Genomic DNA, 22,291 nt, shown 5'->3' with positions numbered 1-22,291 from the left:
TCAGTGCCGTGCTCCGCACCGGGTCGGTGCCCAGGAGACGCCAGTGACCCATCCATCTAGAGAGGGTGTGGGAGGTACTGACCGGGGCAGGAAAGCGGCAGCAACAGAAGGTGCAGGGCAGCCCTCCTGCCGCTCCAGCATCCGGGCGGGCACCGGGCCCGCCTCCGCCGGGGGCCTGGGCCGCAGACCCCCAGTGGGACCACCAGCTCTCAGCAACGACTTCAGAATTTCTTCCAAAGCTAAGCCCGTCCCGCCTAATTGGGAAAAGTGCCAATGCTTCGTTTCCCTTCCTTCACGCGGACCGGGGTTCAATTTTGGGGAGGAGTTTGGCAGGACCGAAGGCCCACCTGGGGAAACAAAGCCTTCCCTGAAAGAAAATCTTCTTTTCCCTCATTGCCAGGCAAGTTATCCATCCGGGGTGGTCTGAAACCTTGCCTGCTGAGAAGGGAGTGCGGGATGAGCCCCGTCCGTCCGCCCCCCGGCCCGACCAGAACCCCGGACTCCTCCCCACCTAGGGGATCCCAATCGTCCCCTCACCCGGCCCTCAATCCTGACGGTCTGGGACTTTGGTTGAGGGCAGAGTAACCAGTGGGCTCCCTCGGTGCCTACCGGCAAAGGACACTCCCACAGTCCTCGACTTTCCACCCAAGCCTGCAGATAAATGGTCTCATGTTTTGGGTAAATTGTGCCTGGGCGGTGCAAACACAGGACCAAAGAAAGCACGCGACCCACTGCTCTTCAGAAACGGCACCGCCGGTCGGTAGATCGTACAACCCGTTAATTCGTAAGCTCCTTGAGGGCAGAGATCACTTCCGCTAAGTCTCCTGTTGTCTCCTAAGAGTTTAGGATAGTGCTCTGGCCTGAGTGAGCACTCAGTATCTTGATTGATGCTGGTTAGGTGGTGGGGCTCTAACTTCATCTCCCCCTGACTTTTGCTAAAGTGCAGGTCGGAAAGTTCAGGGTGTTTGTGACATACGTGGAGTACTTAAGAATTGAAGACACTCTTCCCCGAGTAGGGGTCAAGGAATACCCAAGTATAAGGCACAGTTTGGGGCTTCCCACAACTGCTGCCCATCTCTCTCTGCTCGTTTGATATCATGCCCCAACCTGGGCTGGAAGATGGGAGGTGGGCGCGGTGTGCTCTCTGGTGGCGAGGAGGCCAGGAGTGGTAGCAAGGGGGGGGGGGTGTCAATCTATAGATTAAAAGCCAAACTCCCCAATTTCCACCGAAAAAAAATGAGGCCACCTTACACCCCACATCGACTTGCAGGCCGCGACAACTGGTAGCTACAGATCATAGAGAAATCCAAAATCATCTGTGACTACCACCTAAGACAGGGATCGTGGCTACTTTCCTGTCCTCTCCCAGGGGCTTAGTAAAACTGCTCTAAAGAAGGTAAGTGCTCAATAAATACTATCGATTGACTGATGGATGGCTTTCCGAAACACAGACACTGGCTTATCCACTTCTCTCGGCTGCAGCACGGGCCCGAAGACCCGCCCGAACCACCGGAACCGCTACAGCTTCTCTCTGCGCTCTGTCGGGCCGCTGACAACTGGAACTGCTATGGAGAGGGAGCTTGTTTTCAAAGGCAAACAGAATAATTAGAAAAATGCAGCATCGGAAACGAAGCGGTCATCTGAAGTACCCTTCGGTGGAGCGCCACGCTGTCGGGAGGAAAAATCCCTCAGATGCCATCCTCCTCTTCTTCTCGGTCCGGGCTCGGGAAGGCGATGGAAGTCATGGCGGGGACGAGGCAGTCATCTTTCCCCTCACGCACCGACGTTGGGCAGAATTCACAGCTCTTCACCCCAGCCTGGACATTCTCGGCCATTTGGAGTAACGGTGTGCGTTTATTTTTTTGGGGGGGTGGGGGGGTTGGAGGGGAGAGGGTACGATTTCAGCGCCGAGTCTAAAAATAAAAAGTTATACGGTATCTTTTTTTTATTTATTCCTGCCTCCAAGCAAAAATTGTGTTGGCTCTGAAACAACGGTATTGGGCCGAAAATGAAGCTGCGACAGATCAGTCTCTTCTGCTGCAGGAATCAAGTGTCCGAGGCCCAGCAGCCAGCTGCCATTGCCGGGGTTGGGGGGGCAAGGGGGTCGCTCCACTGCTCCCGCAGGCCGGCCCCGCCCCGGGGGTCGCCTCCTGACTTTGGGGCGCCGCGCCCAGTCCGCCAGAGTCTGCCAGATGGTGAGGTTTCAGCTGCTTGAACTGACGGCAGCTTCGCTTTCGGGAGACTCGAGGAGGGGCTTCTCAGGAGCCAGTCTGGGGCGTTTGGATTCTGGAGGCTTGCACTCAGGGTCATCCGACAGCTCTGCGATATCGAAAAACAATCGTGAGAGTGAGGCTCAACCGTTTTTTAAACTTCCTTGGAGTTTCCCCTAATCTACTGAAGGAGGCCCACGTGAATTGCCCGAGGCCAGCGGGCACCGGGCATTCCTCTGCCTTACTTCCCTTTGCCCAGAGAGAACCGGACGTGACCTCAGAAGAGGAAAGGGTTCGCTTTCGCCCCGCGCCGCCCCGAGCCAAACGGTCGTCACCCGACACACTGACCTGGCTGGACGGTGTCCGCGGACGGCGTGGGAGCCGCCTGGCCCGGAGCGTCGCTGGCTGGAGGGTCCGGCTTTAGAGGCATCAAGCTTATTCTCCTGGTTCAAAATACATCCACCAGTCAAGGCCGTGCTCAACTCCCAAGGGGACTCGCTAGGACCGTGCTTGGGGACCAAGTGCCAACTTTTTAGTTTCGAAATGACCCGGGAGAACTTCTTGGAGAGAGGCTGCAGAGGGAGAGCTCTGTTCCTAGCCAATTCTAGGGAGGGGTGCTTCAAGCAGAAAAGAAACTGAGTCTGGAACCTAATACTCTCCATCTCAGCTCTCCCTGTTAGCCTCCTTTATGTACCGGGCCCTCATTTCCTCTTATCCCACTACCTTCTGCGTCACACTTGCATTCGCTCCTTTTATTCACCTCTCCCAAAGTATCTAAGTACAAATCCGTACCTTATTTATTTATACTAATGTCTGCCTCCCCCTCTGCACTGAAAGCTCACTGTGGGCGAGGATTGTGTCTACCGACTTGGGTATACTGGACTCTCTCGAGCGCTCAGAATAGTGGTCTGCACACATTTAGGCACTCGATAAATAGGACTGACTGGGCCTTGCATTAATGTCGGTCAGTCTGACGTCCCAAACCCCACCCCCATCAGCAAAGAGCAGTTAAGGCCCAAGGGGTGCAGAGATGTTTCTAGGTCCTGGGGGACATTCAGTCCCTGCCCCCTAAGAGCTGACAATCTAACTCTGCTCAGCTTTAGGGAGGCCTGTAAAGCGCTGAAGCCAACACACCAAATTCAAGATAGTTGAGGGGAACTATAGAAAAAAAAAGGCTTTGCACTAAAATAGTTCAATGCCCTAATTAGATCCCACTCTCTCCCTCCATCCCTCGATACCCTAAGGCAAAGTTGCTGCAAGGACTAGGGAAACAGCATGGCCTAGTGGAGAGAACCTGGACCCGGGAGTCAGAGGACCTGGGTTCTAATCCCGACTCTGCCACTTGCCTGCTGTGTGACCTGGGGAAAGTCATTTAACTTCTCTGTGCCTCCGTTTCCTCAACTGTAGGTCCTCTCTCCTACTTAGACCGTGAGCCCCATGGGGGACGGAGATTGTTTCCAACCTGTCTGATACGTGTCTAACCCGGCGGTTAGAACAGTGCTTGACAAATAGTAAGTGCTTAACAAACACCGTAAGAGAAAAAAGAACTGGCCTGTGGTTCCCCCCCCCAGGCCAGGATTCACTAGATTGTCAGATCCTTGAGGGAAAGGATTGTGTCTTTTCAATCAGTCGATCACCTGTATTTATCAAGCGCTTACCAGGTGGATAGGACTGTACTAAGCACTTGGAAGAGTACCAGACAACACAATTAGCAGGCACGTTCCCCGCTCGTAACGGTCTATGAGCTCTACCGTACTCACCCAAGCACTCGGTAGAGTGCTCTACACATGGGAAGGCGCTCAGTAAATACTACTGATCGATTCCGGCTTCTGACAGCGACGCTGGGACCCTCGAGGGCAGGGATCGTGTCCACTTACTCCACTGTACCCTCCCAAACAATGGACATCGTGTCCTGCACACCGTAGGTGCTCAATAAATATCACCGATCGGGACAGTTCCCCTCCCGGGCAGCCATCCACCCTAGCGATTAGGGATAATAATAACAATGGTATTTGTCATATGCTTATTATGTGCAAGGCACCGTATTAAGCGATGGGGTGAATACCAGCAAACGGTGCTGGGCACTATCCCTGTCCCGCATGGGGCTCACAGTCTTAATCCCCGTTTTTAGATGAGGTCCGGAGAAGTGAAGTAACCTGTCCAAGGTCACACAGCAGACGAGCAGAGGAGCAGGATTAGAACCTGGGCCCGGGCTCTATCGACTAGGCCGTGCTGCTTCTCCGTTAGGGATGGGCCACCCAAGAGTCCTCGCTCTCCCCTTTAGGACCCCATCCAGGGCCTCTCTTCCACGGATGCTTCCGAACCCCCTGGGAAGCGCTGAGATGCCCGACCACCCCCCGACCCCGGTGGGCCCGAGAACCGGTCAGGCCGTCAGGCCTCGGCCGGAGCGCTCACCGTGGCGTGGACTTGCTCCAGGCTTGTAAGGTGTTGAGAGTGACCCTCCGGGGCTGCTTCCCTTTCCCGGGGTGACCGCCGCCAGGCTGCGGGTCTCTCCGCTCCTCCGAGGGTGGGGTGGCAGAGCTCCGGCCCCCGGGAGGGGTGGAGGAAGGCTCCCTGGGTCCCGGGAGGGCCGGAGGCTGTTTGGCCTGGAGGGGCGGCGAGGGGGTGCCGGGGTCTCGGGTTCTAACTGGGGGCGTTCCCTCGGTGGGCCTGGGCACTGGCGAGACCCCGCGCTGGGCCTGGCTCTTCGCCTTCTTCTCCACGGGGTTGGGCGTCTTCACGCCGAGCACCGGCTTCTCCTTCAAGGGCACGCCCAGCTCGCCCGGCTCGAAAGTGACAAAGGAGCAGTAGCCGTCCGTGGACGAGATGGCCAGGAAGGCCCCGTCGCTGGACCTGGGTGGGCGGGACGGACGGAGGGTCAGAGAAGCGCCGGCGGAGAGGGGAGCGGGAAGCGGAAGGGAGGGAGAGAAACCGCCAGTCTCTCAGGCTCATTTAGGAAGGAAGTCTCGGCTCAAACACAATCTTGGCCAAGGGTGTTTCTCACCACCGAGCTGGAAGCCAGCTTGGCGGGGGCACCGGCAGCCGGGCGGTCAGGTGGTTCTCTAGCCTTTGACTGAGAGGAGCCCCCGGGGCTGGGAGAGGACGGAGGGGAGTATCTGCCCGGCTTGCATCATCCTACCCGGTCAGCCCTGGGTGTGGGAAAGGAAAAATCCCTACCCTATCTGCCTCCCTGCTCCGCTGGAGTCCTCCCTGGAAGGTGGGACAGCCCCGGTCGGCTCCAGGAGAGCCGCCCCACCCGACCTTCCGGCTCTCCTCCCGAGATCCCGCAGCTTCCCGTGATGCAACTGCGCGCGTGGCCCGGCCCAGACAGGACCGACTAGCTGATGGAGGGCCTGGCGCCCAAGTCTTGGCGTGAGGCAAGAAGGGCGGGGGCAGAGAAAGGACAGCGGGCAACGTGGGAACCTTCCTCCCCAAGCCCCGGAACTTGGGGATCGGAGAGGAGCGGGGGGAAAAGATCCCTCCTTCCTGCTTCCGTCCAACAGGGACGACTCACCACGAGATGTCGCTCAGCGTGTGGTAGTGAATATTAGAGACGTAGCCGAAAGGGAAGTTCTGCTGTGTGTCGTAGAAAAGCACCGAGTCTTCCGAAGCCACAGCGAACACCAGCCGGTAGGGCAGCTTAAACAGCTCTGGACTACAGTCTTCCGGCGTTTTGTCTGGAGGACAGTGCCCCAAACATTTGGGGAGGAAACATCAGAGGAAAAAAACAAACAGACAGATTCAAAGAACAGAGCGACTGGTGCTTTGGGTCTTTCCTTGACCTACAGCTGCCATGACAGTCCAGTCTTCGGTCTCTGCTGGACTACCGCAGGCCACTGTCCAGAGGCCAGCTGGGAAAGTGGCTTACGCTTTCTACTTCCTCCTTCCACACAACCCGGGTAATAATAATAATAATGATGGCATTTGTTAAGCACTTAGCATGTGCCAAGCACTATTCTAAGCGCTGAGGTTGATAGGAGATATTCGGGTTGACCTACGTGGGGCTCACAGTCTTAATCCTCATTTTACAGATGAGGTAACTGAGGCACAGAGAAGTGAAGTGACTTGCCCTAAATCACACAGCTGATAAGCGGCGGAGCCGGGATTAGAACCCACGACCTCTGACTCCCAAACCCGGCCTCTTTCCACTAAGCCCCGCTGCTTCTCTAGTCTCGAAGGTGAGGATCTTGACTCGTGTCTCTCCTGTAATTCCTCACAGGGCCTAGTAATTTGTTGCACAGGTCAGGCACTAAATAAAAGACGAGGCTGGGACGTTCTCGATTTGTCGAGGGCTTTGATTTCCCCAGAGCGCTCTCCCATCGACCATCTCATAGGATCGTCACGCCATCCCCGTGAGGCAGAGAGAGGAAGGCGGCACGATCCCAACAGGTGAAGTTAAGTGACTCGCCCGGGGCACTGGTCAGCGGTGATGAAACAGGGACAAGGGGCCGGCATTTGATTAACGGACCCTCTATGCCCAGCCAAGATGTTTGCCCTCACGGTTGCGGCCCCCTTTCAATATCGGAAGTGATCAGTTAATGCGAGTTAATATTTCCGCGCCTCCAAAAGCTATCAGAACCCATCCGTAAACGCACAAGCACTTAAAAGGAATGAGAGATCTGAGAATCCAGAAAGGCCTAGGACAGGATTGGCACTTAAACCTGGAGGTAGCCATGAAGCTGAAGAGGGGTCATCTAGAGTATCCCGTTGCCTCCGAGCGGCCCCGCAGGACCCTCGGGAAAACGAGATTCCGATTCCGCACTCGTTCTTGGGCTTTCCGTCGTCCAGTCCGGCCCTCAGTTCCCCCCCAAAACACAGACCCGGTACCTGAATTGACGGGCCTCAACTCGAAATAGATCGGGCAGCAGCGGACAGCCAGAGTTGCTTTTCCAGGACAAGGTAGATGAGCGATAGGCCTGAAAAGAATCCCAGGGCTCTTAGCGAGGGGCGCCGGGAATTTGGTCCAAGAAATGGAGAAGCTAGGAGAAAACCTTTGCGAGCATCTCTTAGAGAGCCATACCTTTTGAGGTTTTTCCTGGAGAAGACATATGTGGTGTTTGTGACGTTTTCTCCTGATTCCACACAACCAGCTGAGATGATAAGACAGGAGAGAAAAGTCAACACGTTACTGTCAAGCCCCAAACGAGGGCATTCAAGCGAGGCTTTACACGTGTCCTTTCTGTGAAAAATCATCTCATGTTCACACACCCTGGTCACTTGGCTCACGCAGGGTTATGTGAGTTTCTTAGGGCTACAGCCTCGGTTTACACACTCATGTTTATTTATACACTTCCTTAGCGGTGCTTGGGTGGAGACGCACTCGATTATTTTTTCTTTTTCTACTGTTAGGAGATATTTTCACGTCGGTCTCCCTGGTAAGACTTTAAGCTCCTCGAGGGCAGGGAATGCGTCTCAGGCATCTACTTTCCCAAGATCGCTTTTAAATTCCACCACCGCCGTGACTACTCCCCACTGGCCCCTACCCTGTACTCTCGATACCCACACACATATGCCCGTAACAGAATCGGGGAGCGGGGGCCCTCGCAAACACCACCTCAACATTTAACTCTCTTCTAATTCGAACGAAGGGCCCGTCCTTTCCTGTTTCCCCTCTGACTCTTCCCAGCCTCGCCTCTCTGATCGAATCAAGCAAAGCTTCTCACCGTTCCTTCCACAAATTGCTCCTTCATCCCAACCACGTCATACGTCACCCCCTTCTCCAAATTCCCAACCCCACCTCCTCTAAGAAGCCTCCTCTGGTGAAACTCGCTTGACTCGTCATGCCAGGTCTCCTGAAGCGGGTACATCTCCCTCTGAAATTTCTGGAGGTGCCAAAGTCTCTCACCGTTTCCAACCTGAAGCAATCTTCTAAGCATTTACGCTTCTGTCTACTCTGTTCTCCATATACAGCGGGAGCTCAGCCCTCACTGTTGACGGATCATTTGATCGAGCATCGCTCAATGTTTGTTTACAACCAGCCGGTAATGGGAAGCCTCCGCGGACAGCTTACAGAGCTGCTGCTTCCTCCTGACAACATCAGGTCACGTTCTGAAGCAAGGAAACCAAAGACTGAACGGTCTTTCCAGGAACAAATGTCAGAAAAAGGTAAGGTCGGAATGACTCCAGCCGGAAGTTCTCAATTACAATATCACCGTGAACATCCCGGGTCCCAGGGGACAGGGGACGGGTGTCACAGGGCTAGGACGGCCCCCTCCGGCTGGACAGCACAGGAGGCGAAGCCCATAACAATCTATGGTACTTATCGAGTGCTTCCTTTGTGCTCAACATTGTATTAAGTGCTTGGGAATGTAACATATGATGTAGAGGCTTCAACTGTTTAGTTACTGGCTTCCATGCTGTCTGAATTTTTCAAATGTGACTTTGACATTTACATATTTTCTACATGATCACCTACCCCAACTAGGAGATTGTGAGCCTTGTGTGAGACAAGGACCGTGTCTGAATTCTTCATTTCGTATCTACCTCAGTTTTTGCACGGTATAAGCGTTTAAATATTTTTCCCTTCTCCTTTTCTCCTATCTCAAATTATTCGGTGCATCTCCTCGGCTATATTGTAACTTCAAAGGCCGTGAGATCTACTGACTGTTGTATTCTCCCGAGGGCTCAGTACAGAACTCTGCCCACAACAGGTGTTCGATAAATACTACAGGATGACTGATTCACCAGCTTTTCCTAAGCGCCGTAACAGTGCTGACCGCACTCTTAGGCACTTGGGAGATCAACAGAAAGACCCTGTCCCTGCCCTCAGGGAACTTGCAGTCATTTGGAACACACTGCAGAGCCCAGAAAATACCCATCCTCAAATCCACAGAGAGTCTGAAGTGTGTTCTCTGCAGTCCGGTTTGCCTTCCCTGTTAAAATGGAGCTCCTTGGGAGCAAGGGAGCGTGTCCCTTCTCGTTCAATCCAGAGGAGGTGTCCCTGGGTTAAAGGTTTAAGAGCTCAAGGTGAACGAGACTCCTCTTCAGCTCCCGAGCTCCCAAGGATGCCCAGTCTCAAACCGAACATCGAGACTCGGTCGTCACCGGCTGTTTGGCCCAGCAGGGAAGTGTGCCAAGCACGGGAGATGCTCGGAATTAGTCTCGCACCCCGAGACGCAGGGTGGGGAGAGCAGGCGCGAGGGTGAGAAGTCTCCTGCTTTCAGCTGCGTACCTGGTGTAAGAAGCAAAGAACCGTCGGGCGTGAAGCTGAGTCTGCGAAAGAAAGACTTCATACTGTCGTCGTGGAACATCCGGTAACTTTTAGCCTGAAGAGAGAAAAACAAGTCGAAACTTTGCCACCAACCTCGATGTTGATGCATCTGTCCTAAGGGGACTACAGTGGGGAGACCAGACTGGGGAGCTACAGTTTTCTCTTTATAGGGTTTTCTTTCTTTTTAAACACCAGATGAAGACAACCAATAATCAGACAAACTGGGGTTAGGTGGGGTAATCAAAGATGGTTTGGATGCTCAAATGAAGTTGGGCAAGGACTTGTCTGAGATTACCAAACTCAGGCATATTCTGAGTCGAAATCAGCCCATTCGGCCCGGATCAATGACTCAGTATAATAATAATAGCAATAATAATAATAGTAGTCATTATTATTATTGCTGAATGCTTACTCTTCGCAAGCACTGGGCTAAGCACTGGGAAAGATACAATACAATCAGATCAGACCCAGTCCCCAATCTGAGGGGGAGGGAGAACAAGTACTGAATCCACATTTTCCAGATGATGAAACTGAGGCACAGCAAAATTAAGGACCTCACCCATGGTCACAAAGCAGACAAATGGCAGAAGCGGGATTAGAACCCAGGGGCCCCAGCTCCCAGCCCTGTGTTCTTTCCACTAGGCCCTGCTGAAGACAGAGGGCATTCCTCTGTCAGCTCCTGCCCTTTCCCAAACAATCATCCACTCCAGGGATGAACCAATACTTGAGCAAGAACACAAATGGCCCCCTCTTCCTCATCAATCTCTGGCCAACATGCCACATTATTCTTATTATAATTATTAATAACTGTGTTTATTGAATTCTTACTCTGGCAAAGTATACATTGCCCACAACAAGTTCATAGTCTAGAGGGGGGAGATTAATTAAGCAAAGGACTTGGCATTATTATTGATGATAAATGATAATAATAATTTGTTAAGCACTTACTATGTGCTAAGCACTGTTCCGAGCACTGGGGTAGATACAAGGTAATCAGGTCGGACACAGTCCAGGTCTCAGACGGGGCTCACAAGTCTCAATCTTCATTTTACAGATGAGGTAACTGGGCTAGCGAAGTTAAGTTCTTTAGACTACAAGCTCGTGGTGGGCAGGGAAAGTGTCTGTTTATTGTTGTACTCTCCCAAGTGCTTAATACAGTGCTCTAAGCAGAATAAGCGCTTGAGAAATACGACTGAATAAATGTTACTGAATGAATGGACAAGTGACTTGCCCAAGGTCATGAAGCAGGTGAGTGGCAGAGCCGGGATGAGAACCCAGGTCCTCTGAGTTCCAAGTCCACGGTCTTTCCACTAGGCCACACTGCTTCCGCTTAATTAAACTCGCAGCTGTCTGGTTCCTGAGAATGTGCCTGTGTGTAGCAGGGGAGGTCTGGGTGGGTTTTAGCATTACTGACTCCATTTTCTCCCTGAAGGGAAGGGAATGGGAGGGGAAATTTTCCCTTGGACATTCGGCGTCAAAGCCACACTGGAAGTCACCCTGCTTCAGTGCAATGCCCTGTCCTGTAAATGGCCACGTCCTAGTTTTCGACTTGTTCAAATAAACGGAGAAGCCCAAGGTTGAGTACGACGAGCAGCGACCTCCAAGAGACTACTCTACAGCAGCTTGGCCACCTGGGCTGAGGAGCTCCTTACCTCTCCTTCGGCCCCTGTTCCGGACAGCATCTTTGTGACGTTAAAGGCCACTCGTTTCTTCTGCGTGCTGTACACTCGCATCACCCTAGGCAACAAAGAGGTACATTAGCTCTCGGTTCTCTCCTCACAGAATTCTCTCTCCTAACCCACGGGGAACTCCTGTAACCCAAACTGTCCACTGGGGTCCCCCAGATTTGCTCACACAGGGTCAAGTGAAGGCCCCGCCTAACATCCCCACGGGCTTTTCCGGGGCTTCGGTTGCCCGAGGGTCAGACCGGGGTCGCGGGTTCGTGGCCCTGAAGTGTCTCAGCGGTCACGTGGGGCAGGAACCCATATTCTGCCGGGGAAACCTGCACCTTTGATTTGAGGTGCCCCTCTCCAGGAGGGGCAGATTCTTTCACTAACTTCAGTTGTGCTATCCCAACTGGAGAAACTCTTCCCACGTAATCAATGAAATCAAGAGCACTTAAGCTGTACCCCCCGCACTGAGCCACCTAGGGCTTAGTACAGTGCCCGGCACAGAGTATACGCTTAACAAATACCATTAAAAAAAAAAAAAGAGGAAGAAAAAGAAAAATTGTTCAACGTGAGGAGATTTCTCATCCCCAATCTCAGGAGGACTTCCCCAGTTGCCTACCAGAATAGATATCGAACAGACTGCTTGGAAAAGGGCCACGGCAGAACTCCAGCAGATATTGCCCACGCCCGGCACGGGTGACAAAAGAATGAAATGCAACCCCCTGCCCACTTCAAAATTTGTATGGGAAAACAAACGTACCTGTCGCAGCTCAGTGTGGCTACATACTGGCCCAAAGGATCCCAGCTTACTCCTTGCACGTAACTCTTGTGCTCATTAAATATGGAGACTTTTTGTCCTGGAAGAGAAATGAGAGGCTTTGGTCAGAGCCCCACGCCCACGCAGTCTTGGTGGGCATATATTGGCCCTCTGGCCAGGGTTCCCTATGGGGTTGGGCCCCGTGCTTCAAAACTGAGGTAAGTTGACCTCACGATCCTGGAGGGGAGTGAGAGACCTCCCAGCCCACGAACCCCAGGGAGACCAGGACCGGGTCCTTGGACGGCCGACTCCGTCCGGCTCGGGGAGGGTGCGCAGGGGCCGGGACGGGCAGACAGGCCAACGGGAGCCACGGGCGGCATCTGGGGCGAGGAGGGAAACCACCCGCCACCCGCTCTCTCGTGGCAGATCGACCGCACCAACTGCACCCAGGAAATCAGTCTCCTTGAGGGGGCTTGACTGGGCAGAGTGGTCGGAGGGTCTGCTCACACCCTCCTGTGCAACGACGGAATTTAGTCCTCTGGTTGTCTGGAGTGGCTCAGAATTTCCTTATGGGTCACTCTAGGCCCGGAAGTTAAAACGCTCGGAGGAACCACCCGTTTTGATGGCCAACTCCTGGAGGCAGGCCACGTGTACCTCGTTGCTGCTGGGTACGCTCCCAAGCACTCAGTACAATACCTCACCCTTGGGAGGTGCTCAGTAAATCCCGCCGACTGATCGATTACCTTTACTGACATCCCAGATGATGGCCGTGTTATCTACCGAAGCAGACGCCATTAAATTCCCATCCGTGGCCCAGCAGATATCGTACACGTCTTCTAAGTGCCCTCTGGAATCCAAACAGGAGACAGAAATAGAGTGAATATTGGTTGCCTCGGGAAAGGTGAGTAAACCCAAAGAAATTTGCCAGTTTTTGCAGGTGAACCCTGGAGAACAAAACACTGGCTTCTCCAGCTTTTGACAGAACTGCCAAAGGAAAGTGAATTTGCCAAATTGCTAATCTCCCCCTTAGAGCTAGATTAAGAACCACATCTAAGTCGAAGGATAACAGATTCAAATGAGGAGAAAATGCAGTCCTATAACTGACCCCAAAGGTCCTCTTCAATGATTACGACTTAATTTCCCGTTAAATAAGTAGAGGGCTCAATAAATACCATCGATTAAGTTACTGTCGACTCAGGCTTCTTTTCGGGTTTCCATTACAGTTTAACACTTAAAAACCCACAAGGGTTTGTCTGACCTGATTCTCCTGACTTTATTCAGTTGCTCGGCACAGACTTGACACATCACAAGCACTTAACGAATACCACAATTAGACAGCGGTGCAGCCGGGACTAACGGAAAGAGCATGGGACTGGGAGTCGGAAGACCTGGGTTCTAATCCCAGCTCTATTTGCCTTGAGTGTCCTTGGGCGAGTCATTTTATTTCCCTGGGCCTCCGTTTCCCTGTCGGAAAAATGGGGATTCGATCCCTGTCCAGCCAAGACTGTGAACTCCATGTGGGCCAGGGACTGTGTCCCGCCTAATGATCTTACATCTACGCCAGCGCTCAATACAGTGCTTACATAGTAAGCGCTTAGTACTATTATTATTACAAAAGCTGGTCCGGTCTATCATTATTCCGAATTCAATAATAACAATTATGAAGGTATTTGTTAAGCGCTTACTATGTGCTAAGCCTGTTCTAAGCGCTGGGGTAGATTCAAGCTTGTCCCACGTGGGGCTCCCAGTCTTAATCCCCATTTTACAGATGAGGGAACTGAGGCCCAGAGAAGTAAAGTGGCTTGCCCGAGGTCCCACAGCAGAGAAGTGGCGGAGCCGGGATTAGAACTCATGACCTCTGACTCCCAAGCCCGGGCACTTGCCACTAAGCCACGCTGCTTCTCTAGTGATGTTTAGAGGAACTGTCCTGCGGTGGCCCGCCTGATGACCCCTCCTCACGGTTTGGGAAACCCCTTTCGAACGTCTCATCTGGAAATTTAGCTAAGCCCTCCTTGAATCGACTGGGATTTTCCACTGCACCTCTTCCCGTGGCAGCCAATTCCACATGCCGGATTGCTCCCCACCCCACACCTGGGGAAGACGGGCTCCTTTTGCCGCTTTTCGGCCTGCCGGCTCGAAGCGCGATGGGAGCCCCCTGTTCTGGGGGTGTGGGGGACGGGGGCCCACGTCCACACACTCCTTGGGAGCCCCCCGGCTCCCAGACAGGCTCGAACAGGTCCAAATACGCACGGCTAAGTTCGCGGCAGGGAGGCCTCTTCACCAAGGAGGCGACCTGGATGTTAGTTACCTCAAAGTTTTAATGACGGTCCAGTTCTCCTTGTTCAGCTGAGCCTCATCCTCCTCCTGAAGAGCTACCGGCTCGGCTTCCTTGTTGTCATTCACCTTCCACAGCAGTATGGCGGCATCTACGGAATAACTGGCTTTAATTTGGGGACGGGCCGCCCCTGAAGGGCAGAGAGCAATCCTCACGATCGTTCCGCTGAGGACTTGCCCGAGGCCTGCGATACGAGACAGTCGCATCACACGTAGCCCCCACCCCACGACACGTACGATCTAAGTCTTAATAATAATTGTGGGATCAAGCGCTTACTACGTGCCTAGCACCGGGATAGATACAAGGAAACTGGGTTGGACCCAGTCCCCGTCCCACAGAGGTCTCACAGTCTTAATCCCCATTTGACAGACGAGGTAAGTTGAGGCCCCCCAGAGAAGTTAAGTGACTTGCCCAAGGACACACAGCGGACAAGTGGCAGAGCTGGGGTTAGAAGCCAGGTCCTTCTGACTCCCAAGCCCGTGCTCTATCCACTAGGCCATGTTGCTTCTCAATAGGGAGAGGAGGTATTTTATCCCCACGAGGAAACCGAGGCACAGAGCGGTGGGGAGATTTCCCTGAGAGGAAGAAGGCCAGTATCACGGCTGGGATTGGAACCCAGACCTCCCGTCTCCCAGCCCCGCGCTCTCTCGACTGCCCCGCCACCCCCAAGCTCTTCCCTTCTCTCAGTACGACATCTTGCTCTCACAAGGGGCCCACGAAACACTCTTGGTTGATGGAGTCAGATTTTTTTTAAACTGACGCTACGGAAATTGATTTCTCCCCAAGGCTGTTTTGGGCGTTACGAGGTTCCGGGGGGAGGCTCACACAAGCACAGAGATCTTTGGGGGACGGCAGCTGGGAAACTGGAATTCCTACGCGTGAACTCCGGGAAAGGCTAATTTTTCTTAATTCCCCATGGTGATGATAATAATGATGATAACAATAGTATGTGTTAAGCGCTTACTATGTGTCAAGCACTGTTCTAAGCGCTGGGGTAGATACAAGCTAATCAGGTTGGACACAGTCCCTGCCCACGTGGGGGTTCGCAGTCTTAACCCCCATTTTACAGATGAGGTAACGGAGGCCCAGAGAAATGAACGGACTTGCCCAAGGTCACGGCTCAGCCAAGTGGCGGAGCCGGGATTGGAACCCAGGTCCTTTAGACTCCCAGGCCGGTGCTCGATCCGCTAGGCCACACTGCTTCCCCGGGAGGAAACCACGGTGTGGATCAAGCCTCTACTGTCCGTCGGTCCGGTGAGGGAAATTCGTGGAGGGTCCTGTGAGGAACGGGCGGTCACCCAGCGGGCTCGGTCTCGGCGGCGACCGCCACACGTCCTGCGAAAACGCCGGGCTTCCGTCCCCCCGCCCCCCATGCTTCGGTGGAAGCCCACAGCGGCACTCACCATCTCCGCCCGACGCCAGGATCTCGCCGCTGGGGGAGAAGCGGACGACGTTGACCGCCTTGGTGTGGCGCGTGAGGTTGGACAGAAACTCTACCATGGCTTTCCCGTCCGGTCCTTTTTCCACTTTCCAGACCTGGAGACAAATAGCATCGTCAACCCTGCCCGAGGGTTGGGGCGGGGGGAGCCTCGAGTTTAGGAACACAAAAGCCAGCGGCCGAGAAAAGCGGGAAGAATAATGTCTCCCCCGAGGGGCTGGTGGTCAGGGTCCCGGGGGGGGGGGGGGGGGGGGGGGGGGGGGGGGGGGGGGGGGGGGGGTGTCGCTCCAGGCAAACCTCCTCTCCCGGTTCAGCTTGAGCTCTAAGGCCCCTCCGCATAGCAATTTCAACTGGAATCATGTGACGGGGGACGGGAACTCTCAACAGGTGGCCTCGGAATATTCCACAAATTACATCCCTCCCCTCGACTCCTACAAGGCCGCCTCCTCTTGGAAGCCTTTCCAGATTAGCCTCAACCCAACACACTCGACTGCTACCAACAGTAACGGTCGTAGTTGTTTAGCGACGCCCACGTGCCGAGCCCTGGAAGAGGCACCATCTAAGCGGACGAGACTCATTCTGCGTGCCACGTGGGGCTCGGGGTCGAAAGGGGAGGGAGGGTGGCTATTTAACCCCTATTTAGAGGAAGAAACCGAAGCACGGAGAAGTGAGCGACTCGCCCCATGTCACCCGGGGGCAAGGGGCGGAGCCGGGATCGGAAGCCAAGCGTCCCGACTTCCAGGTCGTGCTGCTTCCCGGGCTAAATCTCTCCTGTTTATGTCTCAGTGAGTTGCGCATATGTGACTCTGTCCAGATGCCTCGGCACCTCCTCTTGTTTTTTGGTTTTTTTACGGTATTTGTTAGGCTTCTAAGCGCTGGAGTAATCAGGAGAGACAGTGCCCCTGTTTCTCCTGGGGGTCGCTGCTTAAGTGTTGACTTTTCCGGGTATGTTTGCGTATCTGGTCTGTCCCGTCTCCCCCACCTGACCGACCGCTCTCTTTCCTGCCCCTGCCCCAGAGGCCGAATCGGGCCGCGGCTCAATCGCCACTCAAGACCCGGTGACCCTTCGCCATCCCGTTACCGGACGCGGACCGCCCCTCCTCTCCTAGCCGGCAAAACTGCCGTCGCCCTCCAACCACGTCACCGAGTCAAGTCAGTGACCGGAGGGGCCGAGGCTGTCTGTAAAGCCCGACTTCGGTCCCCAGGGGTTGGACGAGATGAGCCGCTCGCCGTCCGCCCGCTCCCCTCCTCCCGGACTCACGCGGACGGCCGTGTCCACCCCGGCCGAGGCCAGCCTGTTGATCTTGCAGTCGGGGCCGTGCTGGAAGTCCAGGCTGTAGACGGGCTCTTTATTGTGCCAGGAGATCTCGCAGGTGATGACCTTCATCCTGGCCCGCCCGGCCGGGAGGGCGCGGACCCGGCTACGTCCACGGGGACACCTGGCAGCTGCGACGGACCAAACGGGGGTCAATCTCGAGCTTTATAATAGTAACGATAATAATCGTGGTGTTTGTTCGGCGCTTACTATGCGCCGAGCACCGGACTGAACGCTGGAGTGGATACGAGCAAATAGGGTTGGACACGGTCCTTCTCCCGCTTAGGGCTCACAGTCTTAATTAATCCCCGTTTTACGCACAGGGAAGTGAAGTGACTTGCGCAAGGCCACTCGGCAGGCAAGTGGCGGAGCCGGGATTAGAACTCAAGACCTTCCGACTCCCAGGCCCGCGGTCTATCCACTAGATCGCGGGAGATGCCAGACGAACGTTCACGAACGAGAGACCCAAGAGGCACGGGGGAAATCGGGTAGCTCAAGGGGAACCCGTGAGGTAGGACAAACGTGCTCCAGGCCAGGAAATGGCCCCTCTCAGTTGAGTCAGAACTCGGACCGCGTCTATGCATTTTGGGCAGAACGCAACGGCAAAGTTAGAAAACGGTCTTGTTTTTTAAATAATATCTATAAAATGCTTACTACGTGTCAAACGCTGTTCTGTGCACTGTGGTAGGTACAGGTTGATTAGGACGGAACCGGTCCCCGTCCCGTATGGGGAACAGAGTCTTTCAGAGGGAGGGAGACCGGGTATCCCCATTTTACAATTGAGGAAACTGAGGCCCAGTGAAGCGACCCGCCGCAAGATCACACAGCAAGCAGTTGGCAGAGCTCAGCACAGGGTTCCGCAATCGATCCGTCGTATCGAACGCTCGTCGTGTGAAGCGCTTGGGAGAGTACAATCTAACAGAGTTTGTAGACACGTTCCCCGCCCACGGTAAACTCACAGCCTAAAGCCCACGGTAAGCGCTCAATAAACAGGACTGGTTAAAGGCATTCCAGGAGGTGACCAGCAAGAGCAACGTGTGTCACGTGTGGGATGTTGGCGGGGGGGGGGGGGGTCTCCGCCACCTGTCTGCTGGGTGACCTTGGGCAAGTCACTCTACTTCTCAGAGCCTCAGTTCCCTCCTCGGTCAAATGGGGATTAAGACTGTGGGACGGGGACTCTGTCCGACGTGATCACCTTGTATCTACCCCAGCGCTGAGGACACAGCTTGGCGCATAGTAAGCGCTTAATGAATACCATTATTATTATTATTACGTTGGGGTGGATGGAAATGAGAGCCAAGAGGAGCTGGAGTGTGAAAAGGGGAGAGTTAGGTGGGAGGAAGCCGAATGCCGGGGAGTCTTGAAACTGATGGTGAGAGCCTCTGTAGGCGTTGGCAGAAGGGGAAGACGCGACTGGCTCTTCAGAAAATTATTCGAGCCGCTGCGGATAAAATGGATTGGAGAGGGAAGAGACCGGGAGCGGGGAAAGCACCCGAAACCCCATTACGGCAATACTCTTCCTAAATGACTGGAGCCAGAGGTGAAAGCAAAGGATACGCGACTGCACACAAATACCTAATTCTAAGTGCCCGCCCGACACTACTCGGGATAATAACCGCGGTGTCTGAACGCTCGCTCTGCGCAAAGCATCGTACCCCGCGCCGGGGCAGACGCGGGACAAGCAGATCGGTCCGGGCCTCGGACCCACGCGGAGCTCGCGGTTTCCGGAGGAGGGAGAAAAGACAACGAGGGAGGAAACCGACAAGTTAAGTGACTTGCCGCAGGTCTCACGGCAGGCGAGTGGCAGAGCTGGGATTAGAACCCGGGACCGCTGACTCCCAGACCCGTGCTCTTTCCATTAGACCACACTGCTTTCCGGATCAATGAGGTAAAACGTCTGAACTAATAGTTTTGGCTTGGCCCACCCCTTACTCCCCTCCTCCTCCTCATCTTTCACCAGTTGGTTCTTCAAGCTTGGCGCGGTGCTCTAAAGTGAACTTTTTTTTACACATATAGACACAGAATGCTATTATTATTCATTTCATTTGAACGCATTTAGCTACTCAAATGCACTGCGATACTTTTGCTCTTCCCCTCCCTCCCCGTCCCACGGCACTTGGAAGTGTATGGGTTCTAATCCCGGCTCCACCACTTACTTATCTGCTGTGTGACCTTGGGCAAGTCACTTCACTTCTCTGTGTCTCAGTTACCTCATCTGTAAAATGGGGATTAAAAGCGTGAGCCCCACGTGGGACAACCTGATGACCTTGTATCGGACTGTAAACCCCGTGTGGGCCAGGACTGTCTTGATTTATTCCCGGATTACTTTCCGAGCGCTTAGCACAGTGCTCCGCACACAGTAAGCGCTTAGTACAGGGCTCTGCACATAGCAAGCGCTCAATAAATACTATTGAATATCGAATGAATGCTCAGTAAATACGAGCGAATGGATGGATGGCTCAATGCCCGTTGACTGGTCCTGCCGTGGACTGTGAGCCCGTCGTGGGCCGGGCAGGTCCCCGTTTATTGCGGCGCCGGACTCTCCCATTCATTCCTTCATTCAATCGTATTTGTTGAGCGCTTCCTGTGTGCAGAGCACTGTACTGACCGCTTGGAATGTCGTGGCTCAGTGGAAAGAGCACGGGCTTAGGAGTCAGAGGACATGGGTTCTAATCCTGGCTCCGCCACCTGTCAGCTGTGTGACTTTGGGCCAGTCTCTGGCCTTCTCTGGGCCTCAGTTCCCTCCTCTGTAAAATGGGGAATAATAATAATAATGTTGGTATTTTAGCACTTACTATGTGCAGAACCCTGTTCTAAGCGCTGGGGTAGATACAGAGTCATCGGGTTGTCCCACGTGAGGCTCCCAGTTAATCCCCATTTTCCAGATGAGGTCACTGAGGCCCAGAGAAGCGAAGTGACTTGCCCACAGTCACCCAGCTGACAAGTGGCAGAGGCGGAATTCAAACCCATGACCTCTGACTTCCCAGCCCGGGCTCTTTCCACTGACCCACGAATAGCGCCTAGGGGAGTGTTCAGCACAGTTAGCGCTTAACAAATCCCAACATTATTATTATAGGGACCACCCGATGACCCTGCATCTGCCCCAGCGCTTAGGGGAGCGCTCAGCACCCAGTCAGCGCTTAACAAATCCCAACATTATTATTATTATAGGGACCACCCGATGACCCTGTATCTCCCCCGGCGCTTAGGGGAGTGCTCGGCACCCAATCAGCGCTTAGCAAATCCCAACATTATTATAGGGACAACCCGATGACCCTGTTATCTCCCCCAGCGCTTAGGGGAGCGCTCAGCACCCAGTCAGCGCTTAACAAATCCCAACATTATTATTACAGGGACAACCCGATGACCCTGTATCTCCCCCAGCGCTTAGGGGAGCGCTCAGCACCCAGTCAGCGCTTAACAAATCCCAACACTATTATTATAGGGACCACCCGATGACCCTGTATCATCCTCCCAGCGCTTAGAACAGTGCTCTGCACCCAGTCAGCGCTGAACAAATCCCAACACTATTATTATAGGGACCACCCGATGACCCTGCATCCCCCCCCCCCACCCCGAGCGCTTAGAACAGTGCCGAGCACACAGTCGGCGCTTAGCCAATACCAGTATCATCATTATTACGACAATGGGGCAACAGGTAGAGACGATGCCGGCCCAACAACGGAGCCGGGGTGTAAAAGGGGGGAGGCGGAGGGCACAAGCGAAGGAGGGGGGCGTCCGAATGGATCCAGAGGAGGATGGAGTTGAGATCCCCGGCGCTCAGGGCAGGGCTCGGCGCGGGCCGGGCCGGTCCTGGCCTCCCTCCGGTCTGACCTGAGTCCTTCCCGCTGCGGAGCCACTTCCGGTGGCGGGGCCTGTTCCCTCCCGCCCCCCCGGCGGGCGGGAAAGGCCGGGGCCGCCCCCGCCCCCCCCCCCCCGCGGTCCCGGGGTGGGTCGGGGTGGGTACCGCTCCCGCCCCCCCCCCTCCTCCGGCCCCGGGCGCGGTACCTGGCGGCGGGTCCCGGGCCGGGCAGGGCTGGGCAGGGCCTCGGGGCTCCGGCCCGACTTTCCCGCGCGCGCGCGCGCGCCCCCCGGACCCGCCCCCGTTGCCCCGGAGACGGCGCGAGCGCGGGGGGAGGGCGGAGCCGCGGAGGCCCCGCCTCTTCCGGGCCCGGGGGAGGGACCCGCCCCCGGCTCCGCCCCCGGCTCCGCCCCCTGCCCCAGCCTCAGCCCCACCCCCAGACCCACCCCCTGCCCCAACCTCCCCCTCAGACCCCCAGCCTCTCCCTCACCCCCACCCTCAGCCCCACCCCCATCTTCACCTCTCCCTCAGACCCACCCCCATTCTCACCCCCACCCTCAGCCCCACCCCCATCTTCACCTCTCCCTCAGACCCACCCCCATTCTCACCCCCACCCTCAGACCCACCCCCATCTTCACCTCTCCCTCAGACCCACCCCCATTCTCACCCCCACCCTCAGACCCACCCCCAGCCTCTCCCTCAGACCCACCCTCAGCCTCCCCCTCAGCCCCCCCACCCCCTCCCTCAGACCCACCCCCTCCTCCTCCCTCAGACCCCCCCCCCAGACCCACCCCCACCCTCTGTCCCCCCACCCCAGGAGTATATCATCTTTTTCTGGCACTCAAGCGCTTCTTAGGTGCCAAGCGCCGTCCTGAGCGCCGGGGTGTCTAGAAGCCACAGTGGACCCAGTGTCCGTCCCGCAGGGGGGCTGGCGGTCTTCACCCCCGCCCTTTACACAAGGGGGGAGACCGAGGCAACTTTAGTCGGTGAGCCAGGCGGAAACGGAGCGGCGGCCACAGCCGGGCTGGGGACTCGGGAGGCCGCGGGTTCGAATCCCCGCTCCGCCACCTGTCTGCTGGGTGACCTTGGGCGAGTCGCTTGCCTCTCTGGGCCCTCAGTTTCCTCATCTGGAAAATGGGGGTTAAACTCTGAGCCCCACGTGGGACCGCCTGCTGACCCTGGATCGGCCCCAGCGCTGAGAACAGTGCTTGGCACAGAGTAAGCGCTTAACGAACACCATCATCCTTATTCTTATTTATTGATCGCTTACTGTGAGCCCTGGAAAGTGCTCTCCGAAGAACGACGACGATGATGATGATGATGGTATCTGTTAAGCACTTATGTGCTAGGCTCTGTTCTCAGCGCTGGAGTTGATCCAAGGACACCAGGTTGGACACAGTCACTGTCCTCCATGGGGCTCACTATCTTCTAAGAGCTGTGTCCTCTTCTACACAGGGGTGGGGGGAGAGAGAGAGAGGATAAAAACAAAGAACTTTCACTATTTTTCACTGTTGGTGACTCCTAAAGCAACCCGATTCTGGCTAAGAGAATGGT

General features: G+C 55.1%; 1 protein-coding gene across 1 annotated transcript; it reads right to left on the bottom strand.

Annotated features, from left to right (window-relative positions):
* Positions 1-1,927: 1,927 nt before the first annotated feature.
* Positions 1,928-21,028, bottom strand: CHAF1B (chromatin assembly factor 1 subunit B). Its single transcript, XM_029082767.2, has 14 exons — positions 20,944-21,028; positions 16,882-17,066; positions 15,586-15,718; positions 14,156-14,273; positions 12,591-12,694; positions 11,851-11,947; positions 11,073-11,157; positions 9,382-9,475; positions 7,231-7,300; positions 7,038-7,126; positions 5,725-5,887; positions 4,626-5,063; positions 2,559-2,653; positions 1,928-2,319 (listed from the first exon to the last, which is right to left on the bottom strand). Exons 2-14 carry the CDS (start codon positions 17,005-17,007, stop codon positions 2,204-2,206), a joined length of 1,728 nt encoding a protein of 575 aa, XP_028938600.1. The 5' UTR covers positions 17,008-17,066; positions 20,944-21,028; the 3' UTR covers positions 1,928-2,203.
* Positions 21,029-22,291: the final 1,263 nt, after the last annotated feature.

Source organism: Ornithorhynchus anatinus, chromosome 17, assembly GCF_004115215.2.
Source record: "Ornithorhynchus anatinus isolate Pmale09 chromosome 17, mOrnAna1.pri.v4, whole genome shotgun sequence".
Classification (NCBI taxonomy): Eukaryota; Metazoa; Chordata; class Mammalia; order Monotremata; family Ornithorhynchidae; genus Ornithorhynchus; species Ornithorhynchus anatinus.
The sequence above is the reverse complement of the archived record's forward strand: the minus strand, read 5'-3'. Positions and strand labels throughout refer to the sequence as shown.

What these genes read in the sequence shown, in the direction of transcription:
- CHAF1B (XM_029082767.2), bottom strand. Translation starts at nt 17,007, where the DNA reads ATGAAGGTCATCACCTGCGAGATCTCCTGGCACAATAAAGAGCCCGTC. An exon ending in GCCACACTGAGCTGCGACAG is followed by an intron (nt 11,158 to 11,850) that starts GTACGTTTGTTT and finishes TTTGTTGCCTAG; the next exon opens with GGTGATGCGAGTGTACAGCA. An exon ending in TCCAGGAAAAACCTCAAAAG is followed by an intron (nt 7,127 to 7,230) that starts GTATGGCTCTCT and finishes GATTCTTTTCAG; the next exon opens with GCCTATCGCTCATCTACCTT.